The 18,071-nt window shown below is 34.7% G+C and overlaps 5 protein-coding genes across 5 annotated transcripts; 3 read left to right on the top strand and 2 right to left on the bottom strand.

Annotated features, from left to right (window-relative positions):
* Positions 1 to 707: 707 nt before the first annotated feature.
* Positions 708 to 2,532, top strand: LOC113503346 (beta-ureidopropionase-like). The gene has a single exon (XM_026885233.1). It carries the CDS (start codon positions 1,112 to 1,114, stop codon positions 2,270 to 2,272), a length of 1,161 nt encoding a protein of 386 aa, XP_026741034.1. The 5' UTR covers positions 708 to 1,111; the 3' UTR covers positions 2,273 to 2,532.
* A 34-nt stretch (positions 2,533 to 2,566) lies between these two features.
* LOC113503347 (eukaryotic translation initiation factor 2 subunit 2) lies at positions 2,567 to 4,047 on the bottom strand. Its single transcript, XM_026885234.1, has one exon. It carries the CDS (start codon positions 3,935 to 3,937, stop codon positions 3,008 to 3,010), a length of 930 nt encoding a protein of 309 aa, XP_026741035.1. The 5' UTR covers positions 3,938 to 4,047; the 3' UTR covers positions 2,567 to 3,007.
* Positions 4,048 to 4,263: 216 nt separating this feature from the next.
* LOC113503435 (28S ribosomal protein S30, mitochondrial) lies at positions 4,264 to 7,282 on the top strand. The gene is made up of 5 exons (XM_026885412.1): positions 4,264 to 4,779; positions 5,092 to 5,230; positions 5,488 to 5,629; positions 6,093 to 6,248; positions 6,461 to 7,282. The coding sequence occupies exons 1-5, from the start codon at positions 4,337 to 4,339 to the stop codon at positions 7,222 to 7,224; spliced, it is 1,644 nt and encodes a 547-aa protein (XP_026741213.1). The 5' UTR covers positions 4,264 to 4,336; the 3' UTR covers positions 7,225 to 7,282.
* Positions 7,283 to 7,662: 380 nt separating this feature from the next.
* Positions 7,663 to 15,873, top strand: LOC113503364 (putative elongator complex protein 1). Its single transcript, XM_026885260.1, has 8 exons — positions 7,663 to 8,081; positions 9,235 to 9,454; positions 9,623 to 12,074; positions 12,151 to 12,317; positions 12,396 to 12,615; positions 12,918 to 13,122; positions 13,191 to 13,341; positions 15,757 to 15,873. The coding sequence occupies exons 1-8, from the start codon at positions 7,740 to 7,742 to the stop codon at positions 15,819 to 15,821; spliced, it is 3,822 nt and encodes a 1,273-aa protein (XP_026741061.1). The 5' UTR covers positions 7,663 to 7,739; the 3' UTR covers positions 15,822 to 15,873.
* Positions 15,834 to 17,886, bottom strand: LOC113503365 (leucine-rich repeat protein 1). Its single transcript, XM_026885262.1, has 4 exons — positions 17,133 to 17,886; positions 16,963 to 17,054; positions 16,483 to 16,637; positions 15,834 to 16,308 (listed from the first exon to the last, which is right to left on the bottom strand). The coding sequence occupies exons 1-4, from the start codon at positions 17,701 to 17,703 to the stop codon at positions 15,894 to 15,896; spliced, it is 1,233 nt and encodes a 410-aa protein (XP_026741063.1). The 5' UTR covers positions 17,704 to 17,886; the 3' UTR covers positions 15,834 to 15,893.
* Between the last annotated feature and the right edge of the window lie 185 nt (positions 17,887 to 18,071).

Genomic DNA, 18,071 nt, shown 5'->3' with positions numbered 1-18,071 from the left:
TCACAACTACAACAAACATTGCTGTCAATTTTGCACAGACAACAAAAATAGATACAGATGATTAAAAAAAATGGTGCACGGAAACTTCAATCCCGACTTTTATCATAATAGACGAATTTTGTTTCATTATATTGCAAATAGTACCATCTTCATTTTTGAAATAATCTACGAATTCATCTTTATTATTATGCTTTAAGCGTCGTCTTTAGACTATAGCAACCTTCAAGCATGTTTTTTGCAATGAATGCAAAGTAATGCATATTATCAATTAATTAACTGAATATAAATAAATCTCCAATATTATATTGCAGTTCCTACATATAGGCAAAAGCAAGTAATAATATACCTACTTTTTAATTTAAGGACCTCCGCCACAAGTATTTATTACCTGTGACCCACCCTTACAATATCCTGATTTCATGCAAGGCAAGGATCGAACCTATGACCTTCGACACCGAATGATTGTAGATGACCCTTGATTTTCGTTAACTTCCGGCGACATTTTAACGCAAAACAATATACTTGAATATAGCTACTGTGACAATCTAAAACCATTTCTAATGATTCTATCAATGTACTAATTAGTGCCTAGATGAATACTACTGGAATTTGGAAAAATCTTTTGCTGAAAACATTTTTTAAGATGGCCGCTCTCTATGCTATAACTAATTTTCGACTTCATATTCCCGTCAACCAAGTGTCAACGACTTTGAATACTTTAATGTCGCCCCCGCCGTCGCAGCGTATGATATCGCAATAGATGAATAAATCACTCACATGACCATATTATATTATTTGTGTATCAAGCCTCAGAATAATGGTACTTTTTTCTGCTAATTATGGTATTATTAGCACCTTTTGATCTATATATACATATTTGGTACATGTGCATGTCACTTCCCTTGAACTAAAGTGCCCTCTTTTTCTCCATATTTAGTTGTTTTTTATCATAATAGGTAGGTAACTTTTGTAAGTAGTAAATGTACGTATGTAAATACATATGTGTTTATGTTAACAACTGATAAGAGATATCAGACAATTTAAAGTCAGTCTTCATTCAAAACTGCGACTTAGTTGGTAACATATCAAAAAATATATTGTATTACTAACGATGGCAGCATCATCACAATTACCAAGTTTAGATTTCCTCATTGCGTGTACTTTAACTGGTAGCGAATTGCAAGAGTATAACAAGATTCACTATGGAAGACCTGATCATCACGAGCTTACTGTAAAGAAAAGTAATCAGGACAATGCAGAGAAAAATGGGTTTCAAATCTCTGCTTACGACTTCCCGGCAAGGAAAGAAGAAACTAGGAGACCACGAATCGTAAAAGTCGGAATTATCCAAAATTCCATTGCAGCGTCCACTGATAAGCCAATTACCGAACAGAGACAAGCTATTTTTGATAAAGTTGGCAAGATCATCGAGGCTGCAGGTGAGGAAGGCGTCAACGTCATCTGCTTGCAAGAAGCATGGAGTATGCCATTCGCGTTCTGCACCAGAGAAAAGCAACCTTGGTGTGAATTTGCCGAACCTGTGAATGGACCTAGCACTCAATTTCTCAAAGACTTGGCCATTAAATATGAAATGGTCATAGTTTCTCCAATTTTAGAAAGAGACGAAGTTCATGGCGATACCATTTGGAACGCAGCTGTTGTTATAAATGAAGAAGGTAAAGTCATTGGCAAACATCGTAAAAATCACATACCTCGTGTTGGTGACTTCAATGAATCAACATATTACTTTGAAGGCAATACTGGCCACCCAGTCTTTGAAACTAAGTTTGGTAAAATTGCTATAAATATTTGCTATGGGCGCCATCACCCATTAAACTGGCTTATGTTTGGTGTCAATGGAGCTGAAATAGTATTCAACCCTTCTGCAACTGTGGCAGGTCTTAGTGAGCATTTATGGGCTGTTGAAGCCAGAAATGCTGCTATAGCTAACAGTTACTTCACTTGTGCTATTAACAGAGTTGGGACAGAGACATTCCCCAATGAGTTTACTTCAGGAGATGGGAAACCAGCACATAAAGAATTTGGACATTTCTATGGGTCTAGCTATGTGACTGCCCCAGATGGTGTAAGAACTCCAGGCTTATCAAGAATTAAAGATGGTTTATTGATAGCACAGATAGATCTTAACTTATGCCGCCAAATAAAGGACAAATGGGGCTTTACAATGACACAGCGGCTTGACTTGTACGCTGAGAGCCTCAACAAAGCCATTAAGCATGATTTTGAACCACAAGTTATTCGCAAGAAGTAGTTTGTACTAAATGTTGAATTAATTTGATTTTAATATTTTAAAATGTTACTTCATTTACTTAATTAAGGTGGTGCTGCTTTTTATTATTTTGTTACTAATTGTTTTTGTTTGTTATGACTAACTTATATTGGAGAAGTGCACATATTTTTGAGAAACCTATTTACAAATAATGTTGTATGTTTTTATTTTCATGACTTCAGATTTTATTAACCAGATGTTCTTATTTTTACTGTTGAATTATACAAATAATGTAATAAAAATGTGTTTTATTTGCAATCAGAAATAAAACAACCATTTATAAAACCATTGTGTATCAATGAGAATAATACAGAAGTGAGCTATACATAAATATAGGGGTTAGAACGGGGTACATTCAGCCAACACCTCATGTAACCAATCACAAATGTATTTGAGCACATCACTAATATTTTACAAGGAGGTTTGTTTAAATTCAAAGATTAAAATTTTAGAAAATTTGTGTTAAAATTCTAGTTCATTCAAGTTTGTTCTACAATTTCCATACCAAATAATACCATGAGGTACAATTTTTTAGTAATTTAAATGTATGTACTTTTGTTGCTTGCATTCATTTACAATTGCATCACCGATATAACAATAAGCATCAGATTGCCACTGACTAAGTTATGTTTTAACATTACAACATAAATAAGGAATATTACTGTATGTACCCCAGATCCTTGACTGTATAATTAGTTATCACTAAGCACTAATACTCTATGCAGTCTTTGCACGGATGGCAGCACGCTTTCCAGTAACAGCCTGGAAACCAGACTTGATGCTGGCCACAGAGCAACGGGATCCACAAGTTTCACACTGAAGGAAGAACAATCGAGTATCTTTCTGCAGGATGGTGTCTGGCGAGCGACATGTATGACAAGTGACATATTCCTTGATATACCGACGAAGCACATTCTCTATCTGTTTCTGTTGGAAACGACCTTTAATAATGAGTTGACTGTTACCATCCACAGATCCACTTGTACCCAACTCAGCCAATAAAAAGTCTAGTAAATGTTTAGGCTGCCGATGCAGAGTTTTACAGATCTCTGTGAAGTTGGCAAAGGATGTTTTCTTGGTACCAATTCTAACAACTTGTGGAGGTCTCATAATGAATTTCTGCTTTTTACCAGAGACCATGCTAGGGTTCTTCTCGCGCATGATATCGAAGACGCGCTCGAGAAGCTCATCGTAAGTGTAATCACGGTCGGTGCCGCTCCATAAATCACCACTGACGTCTTCCACATTTTCTTGGTCCTCACCCTTAGTGTCATCTTCAAGGACAAGCTCCTCGATGTTTTTCTTCTTCTTCTTTTTTTTAGTTTTTGAGAAGTCAATATCTAGATCCAGATCGTCAATAACTTCGTCCTCCTGTTGTTCCGGCTCCTCGGCCGGAGGTGTTTCCGGTAATGTGCTTTCGAGCTCCTCCATGTTGAAGACCGCCTTCTTTTTCTTCTTCTTTTTCTTTCCAAAATTGTCCAAATCGAGGTTATCATCCTCAGGCAAGTCTACGTCACCCGTCCCAGCGGGCGCCTCCACGCTCGTGCTCTCACCTTGCTCGCCTGCGAGAGCTGCATCTATGTCGAAACCGGTCTTCTTTTTCTTCTTCTTCTTTAAAGAGGGATCAAATACCATATCGTCATCCATGATTACGTATAGAATTAGCCACTAAATTACGTTAAATATTCAAGTGAATGGTTATATTTCAAGATAATTTGGCAGGTGGCTATCAGGCTGTAGCTAATGTCAAAACGTTGCATCAGCTCTATTTCGTTTAGAAAGCGGTTGTTTATTGGCACAAACAAAAGTTTTTTCTAACAAACATATTTCATCACACGAATAAATTTAATAACTCCATTCATAAAATCTTCATTATATTTGTATATTTTTTTACAAATGGGAAAATTCAATGAAATGTTAATCTTGGTTATGAAACCATAAATGTAGTCATGTTTTAGAACGTCAATAAAACATAACCTCCATCAAATTTATCTAACCAAATACGAGATCACTTTCAAACTTACAGCTGACTGAAAATAATTTATTATGTATCTAAATAGAGTTCATAGAACTTTTCCTAAATTGAAAAAGATAATAACAAGGCCACAGTCCCAAGCAGCATTAGCAGAACAAAATGAATACACCGAAACACCAGAATATCCGCCTATTTTGGATATGTCTCTTAAGGCCAGGAAATTACGAGAAAGAGAAACTCTATATCAGAAAATTAAGGAAATAAATACAGTTGAAGAGAAGCAGATAGCATTGAACATGCCGCGTTATTACGGCTGGAAGTGTGTTATGTTTAACGAGACTAGAAATCCGTACAATACGATGCCTCTAGTACAGTATTACACAAGAAGCCATTTTATCCCTGTTGACAAACTCCCAGATTATTATAACGACACTGAAGAGGCAGCGAAACTTGTTGTTCAAGAAATAAAAGCTCTTGTTGAAGAAGCTATTGTGATAGAAAATGAAGGCATTGAGTATGTATTGTGGGTTAATTATTGTAATAGAAATAAAGTAAAGTAAACATTTTGATAAGCTGGTAGTCAACAAAAAAGTAACAAGGCTTGCTGGAATGCTCGCACAGTGATCTCTGTAATAGGCTTCACAAACCATAATTTTATTACATGAAACTTTTTGTCACATATTTTTAAAATATACATTCTAATATTGTGTTTTACACCCTGTTTTAAAATTAAAAACCATGAATAATTTAAATATAGATAGAAAAATGACCAAAATTATAACATAGACAATTCAAAGACACTAATTCCCTTTTTATTTGCTTACAGCCGAGATTTCCCTGTTACAAATGAGAGTTCTATTGAATCACAAAAGACAAATGCCTTAGCACAAAGTATAGTGAAACAAATAAACAGGATCATTACCAATAATTTAACTGATAAATTGGATCATATATTGTCTTCTCAAGTAAGTTTTTCTTTTAATTTTAGCAATTTGAAAAACAAACTTTTGAACTTATGCATGTTTTTGTTTTCATTATCAGGTGCCGCTCTATAATAATATTTTTTTAAAGTTCTATATAATATTGTTTGATCATTTATGTTAAAATAAACATGTGAATAATCAAACTTGATAAGATTTTTGATATTAGTTAAGACTACTAACATCTTTATTGGATTCTGCTACCAAAACATTTATTTAACACCCAATATCATAATTTACAGGTTGACATTGAACCTCGTCATGAAGCATTCTGGTTTGTGGGTGGTGTTGACCCTCCACTTGAGGTGGTACGTTGGAGGAAACAGTACCCATGGTTAAAAGATACTTATGATGACCCCATAGATAGACCTGTCCAGTATATAGGTAATATTGTTACATAAAAAGAACTATTTTATCTAAGAACTATGTAATCTATGCAGATCTGTACAGCTAGCATAGGCACAGGCTTTTAAATGTTTTACCAGGCATACAGACAGAGAAGAATGCATGACTCATTTGCTAGCAGTTTTGTAGCTTTCCGTTAAAAGGAAGACAGGTGTGTGCCTAATACAAGACAGTATTGTAGAAAACAAACAAAAATATATCAACTGCTTCCTAGCATATAGGGTGAATATAAAATTATAAATTAATAGTTACCAGTTTACTATTCCCTAATTATAAAAAAATATATTTGATTGCAAGCATGTAAGCTATTCTCAGCTTTTAAAAAAGCAGGTTTTATTCCATTCCATTCTAAGCAGGAAATATTGGTGTCAGTAAAAGCTACTATCAGAATATATTTATTGCCAGTAACATGTATGTCAATGGGTACCTTTTGTTTCTCCAGGAACCCCCATGCTAACTCTAAGAGGCAAACTTCCTCTAAAACCTATTATACCATACAGTGAAGCTGAAAACCCTGAATTCAAGGTCCCACAGTTTACCCACACTCCCAAGACGGTTGGATATTTTGAAACCCACAGACATGGCACTAATATACCAGGTATGGGGAACACTTTTTTTCTCAATTTTGAACCTTATCATCTATCACCTGTAGCCTTGTTTAATCCACTGCTATTCTGTACTCTCTACTTAAGTTTGTTTCTCTTCTTGTCTTTTGCATTTTGCATCCATAATCATTCATATTCTTAACTTTTATTTTGTAGATGAAAGAAAATAAAAGAATTTGATTAATTAGTATTTCATAATTTTCAGGCTACTGGCCAGGTGACTATGACGAATTTGGTTTAGTATCATATCATGGCCGTGGTCACATTAGAGGAGAATCATTTGGAGATCAAGACAATTTAGAAGCACTGCATTGTCAAGCTATGAAAGCTAGTTTCGGATGGCTGTTAGCCCAAGCCAATTACCAAGGTTTCACCACATACAATGACCTAACCTATCCCTTAGTAACACAAACTGTGGTCACAAATGGTCAGCTATGGTCATTGTATGCTTACCAATTAAACACAATTGAGATGCACAATGATAAATTTGACAGCAACCCAAAAAACAATGTCTGCTTTGGCACAAAACCTTTTAAGTTGTATGACACTATCGAAAATGGTAAAGTACAGGGTCTCAATGAAGAAGTATTGAAAATGTTGGTAAAGTTTTACCTTAATACTCCTGAGGAACGAGACCACGACATGAAACCATACTTAGGAAAGGAAGAGCAGGTTGTTGCTGACATAGAGGATGATAACAGACGCAGCTGGCTGGAAGCCAGATACAAACATTTAGTTGCAAATAGACCAAAGCATTTCTTATTGCCTGAAGTTTATCTGTGGGAAAAGATATACAAAATAAGATTCAACACCCGATTCTTCGAAGCTAAGAGAAGACCTTTCGAGAAAAATGTCAACCCATTCAATAGAAGGTTAGATGATCACCTTCCTCCTTATATTCCAAAGGTTTTGCGCCAATATCCTAGGAGTAAAAAGAAGTTTGAGACTACTTACTACCCTAAAGTTTAAATGTAATATATAAATAGTTGTATGTAGTGTTTCCATAAATAATAGATATTAATGTAAATTGGCTTGTTTGATTTTTTTCTGCCATGCCCATGATATTCCGTTCTATTGAACAAAACACTATTTATTTCACATGAGAGAAAGGCCCGCTTCCGCTACCTGTGAGCTTCATAAAAAGTACTCGGTCTGTTATGAAAAATAATAAATGACTGTACTCTGACTGAACTTTTCAGAGAAGATAGGTGTACGCCATATTATGGATTAGTTTTAAATACATATTTCATAATCCTTAAATGACAACATTAAATCAGTATCCTCAAATACTTATCGCAAATAAGCTGAACTTCCATAGATTAATTTTACCATTGCTCAAAAGGCCCGAAATCAAAGTTTCACATTCTAACTGTCATAAACATATGTCATCGTCATGTCGGTCATGCCACTTGTTTTGGTTTTGTCATTTGTGAATGTACAGTGTAAAACGTGTTTATGATTGTATTAAACTGTAATTTCTAAAGATGAAGAACTTAAATTTATGGGAAGTCTCTATAAGAGATCTCAAACACGAATCAGGGGAGAACCTTATAGTTTGCAATGCTCATGATGAAGAAAGTTCATCCAGTGAACTATATGTTTGTACACATAACCTTAGTGTAATTAATTTTGATGAAGATAGTCAAATAAAATGGACTAGAGACCTTACAGACATCGTTTCACCTGAGAACAAACCTATAAACATCACATTTCTTACAATCACCAATACTCTGTGTGTAGGATTTGAAAATGGCGAGCTTATAACCTTAAGTCACAATCATGGCAGTAATTGTGAATTAGCCGGAGTTTGTGACAATGGACTATTGGTAAGTGAATTTACAATATAAACGCATGTTTTATATGATTCTTTGGTTTCCTGAGAAATGCCTAGGACTTATATGCCAACTGAATAGCTATTTCTTTGTATTGTTGTAATAAAGACAAAGCAACAAAGGGTTGACTTTAGAAACGGGCTGCACGAATTACTGGGTGTTTTTGGTTTTAATAGATCGGCAATGATGCCCCGAGTTATAATATAAAGTGTTTTTGTGCGGAAATGTGTAGTTTTTGAGAAATCTTAAATTAAAGTTTTGAGGTTAATTCTCAAAAATGAAACAGAAAATTGTATAATGTATGGCAAAAACTAGTGTTTTCTCACTCTAACCGTCATATTGAAGTGTCACTCAACTGTCAAAGAGTGTAATTACATTCCAATAGTTCATTTAGTTCATTCGCTTTTCGTTCGCGATTGTTTATGTTCCGTGTTTTCGTATTGTGATTTTTCTAAATTGTTATGATGATTATCATATAAAACGAAATTTATGTAAAATGTTGAAATGTATAAAACTAAATCTAGAACCATCATCATAGTTAACACCCCGACTCGGAGCACCCCGACATGGACAGGTTAGGTTAGAAGTGGTTGGCGGGGTCGTTGAGCGAGCGAAGCGAGCGAATAGACCCCGCCAACCACTTCGTGGTTATTTATTTTTAAACCACCCAGAAGTAGGAGCCCCGCGAAGCGGGGCTCCGTCGACCGAGCCAATAACACCGTTTTGACACTCCTAACCGCAAAACTAAATTTCAAAAAATCTCAAAAAATATACGTTTCCGCATCTTTTCCCTTTAGTGGGTATATCCTGGACACCACCCCTCCCCCCTCCCCCTATCCCCACACTCCTATGAATGCAGCCGATTACTAAAGAATACCCGCAACAAATGTTGATAAGTTGTAAAAAAAAAATAAACAAGCGTTTTGTTTGCTTACCAAATACTTGTGTTATTATAATAATAATAATAATAATTTGTTTATTTGGAAGAATATTGTTACAACAGGTGTTACATAAAATAAGTCCATAATATTCTACTGTTTCCAGCGTCCAAATATTATTAAGTCTAGAATGAAAATAGAAAATTGTTTGTAATAATTGTTGTAAGCCTCATTAAATTCTTACAAGATTTTTTATTTTATTCTGTTAGGCCATGGAATGGAGCCCAGACCAAGAGCTACTGGTCTTAGTTACAAAAGAGATGAACACGATCCTAATGAATATGTTTGATCCTATGAGTGAAGTTAATCTTTTAAATGAAGAGTTTGGAGAGAAACAGTTCATAACAGTTGGATGGGGGAAAAAAGAAACTCAGTTCCATGGTTCAGCAGGAAAACAAGCTGCTAAAGTGAAGACTGAAGTCACCGTTGGTAAATACTATCCTAACCATAAACTAAATTTAAAAAAAATGTCTGTAGTTCCCTATCTGTCATATCACTTTAATGAAAGTTAAAATAAGAATCTCTCTGGTTGTACAAAACCCTATTTTTTAGATAATTTTGTAACTTATATTCTGTTACTTTTACTTAACATTACAGATCCGGAAATAAAAAGTGATGACACAGTAAAAATATCCTGGAGAGGTGATGGCAACTTATTTGCTGTTGGCTTTACTTGGGATGGTATCAGAAGGTTCAAAGTTTTTGACAAAGAAGGTTGCTTACAGTATACCAGTGAGAAGCAACAAGGTTTAGAGTCCAATTTACAATGGAGACCCAGTGGAAATGTCATTGCTACTACACAGAAAATAAATGAAAAACATATTTTATCATTCTTTGAAAAGAATGGCTTGAAACATGGAGAGTTTGATATTCCCATCAATTCCAATACAATAGTTGAAAATATAACTTGGAGTTCTGACTCTGAAATTTTAACATTACAATGCAAGGACATGGAGAAAAATTCTCAGTTCTTACTGCTTTTTACAACTGGCAACTACCACTGGTATCTCAAACAATCTTTGGTATTCAACAGTGAACAGAAAATTAGTAAAATAATGTGGGACAATGACTTTGATGTTGCCAACAATAAAAAATTACATGTCTTTTTACACAATGGCAAGCATTTTTCTTACACTTGGATTTGGAATGTGGATCACAGTAGGGGTTATGGATCAGATGATGATGCTGTGGTAGCTGTTATAGATGGAGATAAACTCTTAGTTACAGGCTTTAGACAGACTGTTGTGCCACCACCAATGTCATCCCTTGAAATAAAACTTAGCAGTAATGTCAATTCTGTCCACTTTGCCCCTCAAAATCAGGAAGGATTAACTCCTAATTGTTTTTTTGCTTGCACTGCTGACTATAGGCTCATATTTTACAAGCAGACTAATAAGTTTCCTCTGCAGTATGAAGTTTTTAATACCTTTGAAATTGACCATTATGATTTCCCATTCCAAAACTTTAACTGGTTTTGGGCAAATGCTGAAACCTTTGTATGTGTTACGGTTGAAGAGAATACTTATAGTTTAGTGGAGTATAAAGTAAGTGGAGAAAAAATTGAAAAGAAAAATACAATTACCTTACCAGCATCAGTGGCTAGAGTTCAGTCTCACCCTTCTGAAGACTCCAAATTGTTTTTGCAACTCCAAAATGGTAACATATTCCAGTACACCCTAGGAGAGACTACAGAAATTCAGGATGTGTCATTTGGTGTTCCATGTCCTCAATTTAATGTATTCTCAATTGAAAACGACTTACATTTTATTGGATTGTCACACAAGAACAATCTTTTTATTGACAACAAGAAAGCGATGAGCGGTGTCAGTTCCTTTTTCGTTCACACGCATTTCCTTCTGTTGACAACATTACAGCATTTACTCCTATGTACTGAGTTGACTAAGCCAGGACTGGATGACATTATTGAATATCAGAAGAATGAGTCAAACCATGTTTATAAGAGGAAAATTGAAAGGGGATCAAAACTTGTCATTGCTGTACCCAATGACACAAGAACTGTGTTTCAATTGCCAAGAGGTAACCTGGAAACTATTCAGCCAAGACCTTTATCATTGAAGATTATTGGTGAATTTCTAGACCGCCTTCAGTATTACGAGGCGTTTGACCTAATGAGAAAACAGAGAATCAATTTAAATCTGATCTATGACCATGACCCAGAAAAGTTCATAAAACATATTGATATATTTTTGGAATCCATCCAAAACAATTCATGGTTGAATCTGTTCTTATCAGACCTTGAGAATCAAGATGTTACGAAGTCAATGTACTCGAGTAGTTACACCAGCAAACCGGAACAGCAGAAGAGTGAGGTGGCTTTAAAAATCCAAAAGATTTGTGATATTGTTAGACAATACCTCAGGAACAGATCAGACAGTGCCAGTAGAGTTTTACCACTACTTACGACATATGTTAAGAAGAACTCAGTTGAAGATTTGGAGAAAGCTTTATTGATTGTCAAAGACTTAAAACTGCAAGAATCAGCTGGTTCAAAATTACCTGTTGGGTCTGATGAAGCTCTGAAATATTTACTCTACATGGTAGATGTAAACCATTTGTTTGATGTGGCATTAGGTATATATGATTTCGACTTAGTTTTACTAGTCGCATACAAGTCACAGAAAGACCCGAAAGAATATGTACCCTTTCTGGACGAGCTTAATCTAATGGAAGAAAACTACAAGAGATTTACGATCAATAAACATTTGAAGAGATTCGATAGGGCTGTGGAGAGCCTTGTATTGTGTGGACCGACCAGACACAATGAGTTGAAAACATTTGTGAAGTACCACAGCCTGTACCGCGAAGCTTTAGCGTTGTTCTCGCCTGCTGAAGATATATTCAAAGAAATATCAGACGATTTCGGTCTATATTTGAAATTGAAGAAACAATACGCAGAGGCCGGTATTATTTACGAAAGAGCTAACAGTTTGGATAAAGCAACTGAATGCTATAAAGATGCTTTGGAATGGGAATTAGCAATAGGATTAGCACACTCGTGGCCAGAAGAACAATTTAAGAGTTTGTGCTGGTAAGTTGTTCTACTCAACTTAAATTGCAATTGTTTTCCTTAAAATATTTCTTCTATATCTTATCGTGTTTTTCAGGGATTTAGTAGAAGGATTGAAACAGGAAAAACGCCACAAGGAAGCGTTATCTATTCTAGACCAATTTTGTGGTAACCAAGAACAAACCATTTTATATGCTATTGAATGTGGACAGTACAAGACAGCCATTCGACTTTGTTCACAATACAATAAATTAAACTTGAAAGGTAAAATTCGTAAATGTAAATAAAAATGGATATTATTTCTCTTTCGATTTGTAAATTTAAAACATTATTGTATTGCAGAAGAAAAGTTATTACCAGCAGTAATAGAAGAGTATAACAATATGAAAAATCTGATTGAAACTAATTTTGTGACATTTATAAAACATCGCGAACGTCTTCTATTCGTCAGAGAAAATAAGATCAAACATCCAGTCGACAATATCGACTTCTATGCGAACAAAGACAGCGATTTATATTCCGATGCTGGAAGTACACTGGCTTCATCATCTCGGGGATCAACGTAAGTAGAATGAGTTTATTTGGATACTTAATATTACATAACAATAAATGATGATGATGTTCAGCCGGTCTTGGTTGAACATTAAAAAAGAAATCTGTTTCTAGGCTCCACAAACCATTCTTGTGTTAACGCTCCAATTTTTGCATTGTCCCGGCGACTTTTATTTGCGTTTAGCGGCGCCCTATATTTTTACCTGAATATATTCTTTAAGTCTATACTCATCTAAAAAGGGAAATGTGGTCCCAAAATCCAAAGTGCATTTACATATTTCTGTTTATTAACATTCGTTTTATTTTTTACAGTCGGTCATTCCGTTCAAGTAAGAACAGAAGAAAGCATGAACGTAAAGTGGCTTCACTCAAAGAGGGCTCTCAGTATGAAGATGTTGCTTTGGTGATGGCTTTACATAACCTAGTTACTGGTACCTTTGATCTAAGGCTGCAGGTGAAGGAAATTGTCATTGCCTTGAGTTACTTCAGTAAGGACAAAGAACCTTATATTCTACAGGTAATGTTGTAAATCTCTTCCCATTTTTTTTAAAGGAACGAAAATATATACTTTTTTTTTTGTTTTAGACATCTTTGGAGAAGGTGTTGAAAGAAATGAAGGACAGTTTTAAAGACATTTGGACAAATGATCTTGTATTGGAAGCGACTAATGCTTCTATAGCAGCTCTGAATGTACCAGAAGGACAAAGTATAATACCACAAGGTATTGCTACTCTTGGTAAGTGTTGTTTCTTAACTTTAATTAAAGAGTTTTCAACGAATTTCATATTTCCATTTCAATAATACTGGAGTAGTAGGATTTCAGATGATTGGAGGATTTCAAATAGAATTATCATTTCAGTAAAAAAGAAACTACGATTTTTGTCATTCTCATATACTTTTTTTTACTTACATACGGCAATGCTTGATTAAATAAATTTATCGATGAATAGAAATTAGTTAATATAATACTTGACTTGATTGATTATATTAATCCTCTAAAATAAACAAGTAACGAAGCTTTTCTCTCTCTTGATATAATTATGTAAACTTGGAATGACATTGTACATTATTAATTAAGTATAACTTAAACATAAAATTGTACTAATGTAGTATATCCCCAGATGTACATATATATAAATACTCTATCTAATATATAAAAATCCCGTGTAAGCGAGATGCGCCGAGTAACACTTTTGCCGAGTAACGAGTAACGATAACGAGTACCGAATTTTACTCGGCTCAATTTTTTTTCAACCGAGTACTCGGCCGAGTAACTCGGTTCAATCGAAAGACGCGTAAACAAGTGCAAACAGGCTTACGCCGGTCAAGACGTCGGCTCGCGTTAAAAGAGGAATAGGCTGTTACCAGAACGTGCAAAGAGGCTTGTGCTCCTGCATCATAACCAGGGACCGGACAACCCCACTTTAGAGTTAAGCCGTTTGACAGGGTAACCCGTACACGGGGTAACTCATATCGCAGTGTTACCTTTTGTTCGAGTTACATCCTCGAAACCCAGCGAAATGGTTAACACCTTCATTAGGGTAACCACGTGAAGGGGTTAACCCCTTCAATAACTTAACCCTTTGAAGTGGTTACCTTCACGAAAGGCTTTTATTCGTGTTACCCTGAATTACCCACTAAACTTGAGCTGCATACTTGCACCCTAGCGGCCCCTCATTGCTTTACTAAGACTACAGCTGATTTTCTTCTATCGCCGACGTGTCGCGCCGCGACTCGCGCCTCTCGGACAAACTACCTACGCGCGAAACTTCATATAGGTAACTAGCTGTTGCCCGCGACTTCGTCCGCGTGGTTAGAAGATATAAGTTAGGAATTTTTGAACGAAAGCCCTCGAAGATTGATATTTTTCCCCGTATTTGCCGCATTTTCCATTAAATCTTCGCTCCTATTAGTTGCAGCGTAATTTTATATACCTAGCCTAAAACCTCAAATCAAATTTTTTAGATGAAATTATTTATAATAATTTAAAAAAAAATCAAGTTTTTTTTTCATTTTTTGCATTTTCTGAGAAGACATGACGGGTGAATTTTCGATTGAAAATTAGTGTTTTTTTTATATTAATTCAAAATAAGGTGAAAAAATAAATATTTTTAATCAAATAAATTACAGCGTATATAAAAAAGTAAGCTTTCACCAAATTTCGTTACAAAAATAAATTTTTGTAAAAAATAAAAATAAAAAACCACAATCTTGGTTTTTTGGATCTTTCACATAAATTTTGAGGTTATGTGAAAAAAATGTAAACACAAAAGTTTTAGATCTTTTTATTACCTACAACTTTGCCATTTGACTTTTTTTGATACGAATTTTACTTTTGCCGGAAATCGAGAAAAACCGTTTTTTACTCTTCAAACGTCACTCCCACCCCCTTCCCGACCTCAGATCGCCCGTAAATTATTTTTCCTTTCATTTTTATTATATTCCCCTACTTTTCTAATGGGTTTGATCCTACTATTTTATTTTTTGGTTTTAAAAATTATCGACCCTGGTGTACAAGTATAGACACGAAAAATATATATCACAACGTTTGAAATGTGCGACAAGCAAAATTAAACTGTAAGGTCATATCCACAATGATTTTTATTCCATGTTTACAAGTCGCTCGGTAAATGCAACAATGGCGCCGCTGGGCGGTAAGATGTCACGTGCGCTCGTGGTTATACTATTTTCAAACTAATGTCTATGATAAAGAGTGCATATTACATTGTCTTAGGTTGGAGTGGGTTACCCTGTTACAGTGTTACAGGGTAGTGAAAGGGTAACCTGTTCGGAACAGGGTTACAGTAATCCGTTCGAAGGTGTAACATATGTCATAGGGTTTTTTCTTGAAGCGCTTAAAAAAACCCCTTCAAAAACCCTTTCAATGAGTATCCGGCCGGTCCCTGATCATAACTTACCTTTGTTAAATTTTCATCATTAATTATTTTTATTACTGTTCTGATAATTTTGTCTCATTACACCTAAATTATTAACATAATTTTGATTTTATTAATTCAGATTTTGAAAGATTTCCTAAATTACTAAAAAATATTTATTTTTTGGACGAAATTGTTTGTTTTTTATTTATTATGTGGCATTAAAAATATTCAAACTACATAATAAAGATACTTACTTCATTCTTATCTTTCAGAACCACACATAAGGATAGCCCCAGTTATCCCAGACGTCAGTTGGAAGCTTGAAGGTCTTAATTAAGAAAATTATTACTCATTTTTCATTAATAAATATTATATTCAAAGTATTTAAATCCTTAATTTTATTTCCTAATCACCTATTCAAGCACTTATGTGAACAGAAATAACATTGAAATGTAACAGTACTTTTTCGATTGCTATTAAAAACAACAACATGGAAATAATCTCGTAATTGGAACTCCTTATTCATGTAGAATCTGTTGTTTACTACTGGAGCGCCACAGACACACATATTAGCATTATCTAAGAACTCTACCAAAGTCCATGGTATTATGTTGGGAGCATAGTAAAACTTATTTTTTAATACAACTTTGGAGGTGATATCAACCAGACTGCCAATGTAAAATTCCCAAGGAGTACTTTTACATGGTTCTGGGGTGGTTTCTTGGGCGTCCAGTTGGTTTTCTGATAGGTCTATGTATTCTAAACGGCATTGTAATAATCCACAAGGTAGTGTTGTCAGTCTGTTTTGGGTCATTGTGAGATGCCTGTAAGAATTTTTTTTAATAATTATTGGATAAAAAAAATAGGTAACAGGAGTGAATTAATTTATATTTGAAAATTATATCTTGCTATACATCAGTGTATCTATATACATACTTGTAAAATTTCGAGTTTTTACTTGAAAAACAGGCATAAAAAATATTTTAAGTACAAATTACCTCAAGCTGCTCATCCGACCAAGTGTTGTAGGCAATTTCTCTAAAAGATTATTATCCAATTTAAGTGTGACTAGTTTTTGTAATTTCCAAATTGGTTTTGGTAAGTATTTCAATTGGTTACCACTTATGTCTAATAGTTTAAGTTTTTGAGATATCTGGAACATAAAATGTCAAAATGAGTGTATGCTTAACAGGTCCTCTACAAGGTCTATTCCAATCATTATTCTTTGGATATCATAATGGCCAACATCCACCATGGCAAATACAATGACATCTGTACTTTTAACCTGCATATATTATGCCCTAGTCTAGACATTGTTGGTGTTGCTGATCCTTATTGGTGAAAAAGAAGTAGCCAAGAGATGGCCCAAAGCAGTAACTATCTTGAGGAAAATGGTGGTAAAAGTAACACCCTTAGTTTTGTATTATATACTAAAGAATCAAGGTATACATTTTTAAATACTTTGTATTCTAACCCACCTGAGTGTTTAATAACCATCTCCAGTCTACTACATCCTTTACACCAAGTTGATTGTTAGACAAATATAATTCACATAAATTTGGCATTCTACCTGCAAGGGAAAACACATACAACATTACTCAACACATCAAAGGCAAGTATTACAACAAAAAAAAGTAAATTTTCTTACCAAACTCTGGTGGCAGCTTTTCAATAGCATTGTTACTAAGATCAAGTATCACAAGGTTTTTTAATAGTAAGATTTCCCGTCTAAAGTTACAGAGGTTTAACCCATTTATATATAGAGATTCCAAAGTTCGAGGGAGTCCTTTCACAGGGAATTCACTTCGATCCCGAATCACGAGTTTAGTCGGCGCTGCGTCTTTGTGTGTTACACTCAAACTTGACAATGGAGCCAGGTTTAAGTTCTTCGTATCACCCGTAAGCACAGATCGCAATATCCTCATGAAACATTTCAGCTGAATAACTTCACTTTTTATACATAGATCGTGAGGCGGTTCTTCGAAACGTATGGTCGCTTTTCCTTCATTTATACACTTTACAAACACTTGCTTTATACATTTAGCACGGTATTTTGTACCACTTTTGTTTGTAGACGAAAAGTGAAGAATAAAATATTCTACATCAGATTTTGGTTCTTTCCCTAATGCTAAAGTAGATTTTAAGTATTTACCATTGGATCTTATGTTCAAACTACTATGCAACCTGTTTATAACTTCGACTTGGCATTGTAGCTTCATTATTATTTACAGAAAATCTCGGAAATAAAGTTAACGATTTTATAACTTTTTCTAGTAAACCCGCCAAAATATTTCACTTGACTGACACTAAAACAAGGACACTGACAGTTATCAGCTGTAGCACATTGTGGAAAATAGTATGTTTCACCCAACTACAAAATGCTCTTTACCACACAATAGTGTTATAATTCCTACCTAGTCATGAAATGGGTAGGCTCGATCATAGCAATGGACTTTATTTGACAAGTTACAATACTGTTTTGTATTTTATTTTATATTTTTTTTTGTAACTAATTTGGATTCAAAATTTTACTTATGGGTTTTACTTAATTTACTTATTTATGGGTCAAAAAACATTGGCTAAGATG

Source organism: Trichoplusia ni, chromosome 19 (assembly GCF_003590095.1).
Source record: "Trichoplusia ni isolate ovarian cell line Hi5 chromosome 19, tn1, whole genome shotgun sequence".
Lineage (NCBI taxonomy): Eukaryota > Metazoa > Arthropoda > Insecta > Lepidoptera > Noctuidae > Trichoplusia > Trichoplusia ni.
The sequence above is the reverse complement of the archived record's forward strand: the minus strand, read 5'-3'. Positions and strand labels throughout refer to the sequence as shown.

Bases quoted from the DNA above. Each gene is read 5' to 3' on its own strand.
- LOC113503365 (XM_026885262.1), bottom strand. From the start codon at position 17,703: ATGAAGCTACAATGCCAAGTCGAAGTTATAAACAGGTTGCATAGTAGT. The intron at 17,055-17,132 runs GTAAGAAAATTT...TTTCCCTTGCAG, and splicing joins AAAGCTGCCACCAGAGTTTG to GTAGAATGCCAAATTTATGT. The intron at 16,309-16,482 runs GTAATTTGTACT...AAATTCTTACAG, and splicing joins GGTCGGATGAGCAGCTTGAG to GCATCTCACAATGACCCAAA.
- LOC113503435 (XM_026885412.1), top strand. From the start codon at position 4,337: ATGTATCTAAATAGAGTTCATAGAACTTTTCCTAAATTGAAAAAGATA. The intron at 4,780-5,091 runs GTATGTATTGTG...ATTTGCTTACAG, and splicing joins ATAGAAAATGAAGGCATTGA to CCGAGATTTCCCTGTTACAA. The intron at 6,249-6,460 runs GTATGGGGAACA...CATAATTTTCAG, and splicing joins ACATGGCACTAATATACCAG to GCTACTGGCCAGGTGACTAT.
- LOC113503346 (XM_026885233.1), top strand. From the start codon at position 1,112: ATGGCAGCATCATCACAATTACCAAGTTTAGATTTCCTCATTGCGTGT.
- LOC113503364 (XM_026885260.1), top strand. From the start codon at position 7,740: ATGAAGAACTTAAATTTATGGGAAGTCTCTATAAGAGATCTCAAACAC. The intron at 12,075-12,150 runs GTAAGTTGTTCT...CGTGTTTTTCAG, and splicing joins CAATTTAAGAGTTTGTGCTG to GGATTTAGTAGAAGGATTGA. The intron at 13,342-15,756 runs GTAAGTGTTGTT...CTTATCTTTCAG, and splicing joins ACAAGGTATTGCTACTCTTG to AACCACACATAAGGATAGCC.
- LOC113503347 (XM_026885234.1), bottom strand. From the start codon at position 3,937: ATGGATGACGATATGGTATTTGATCCCTCTTTAAAGAAGAAGAAGAAA.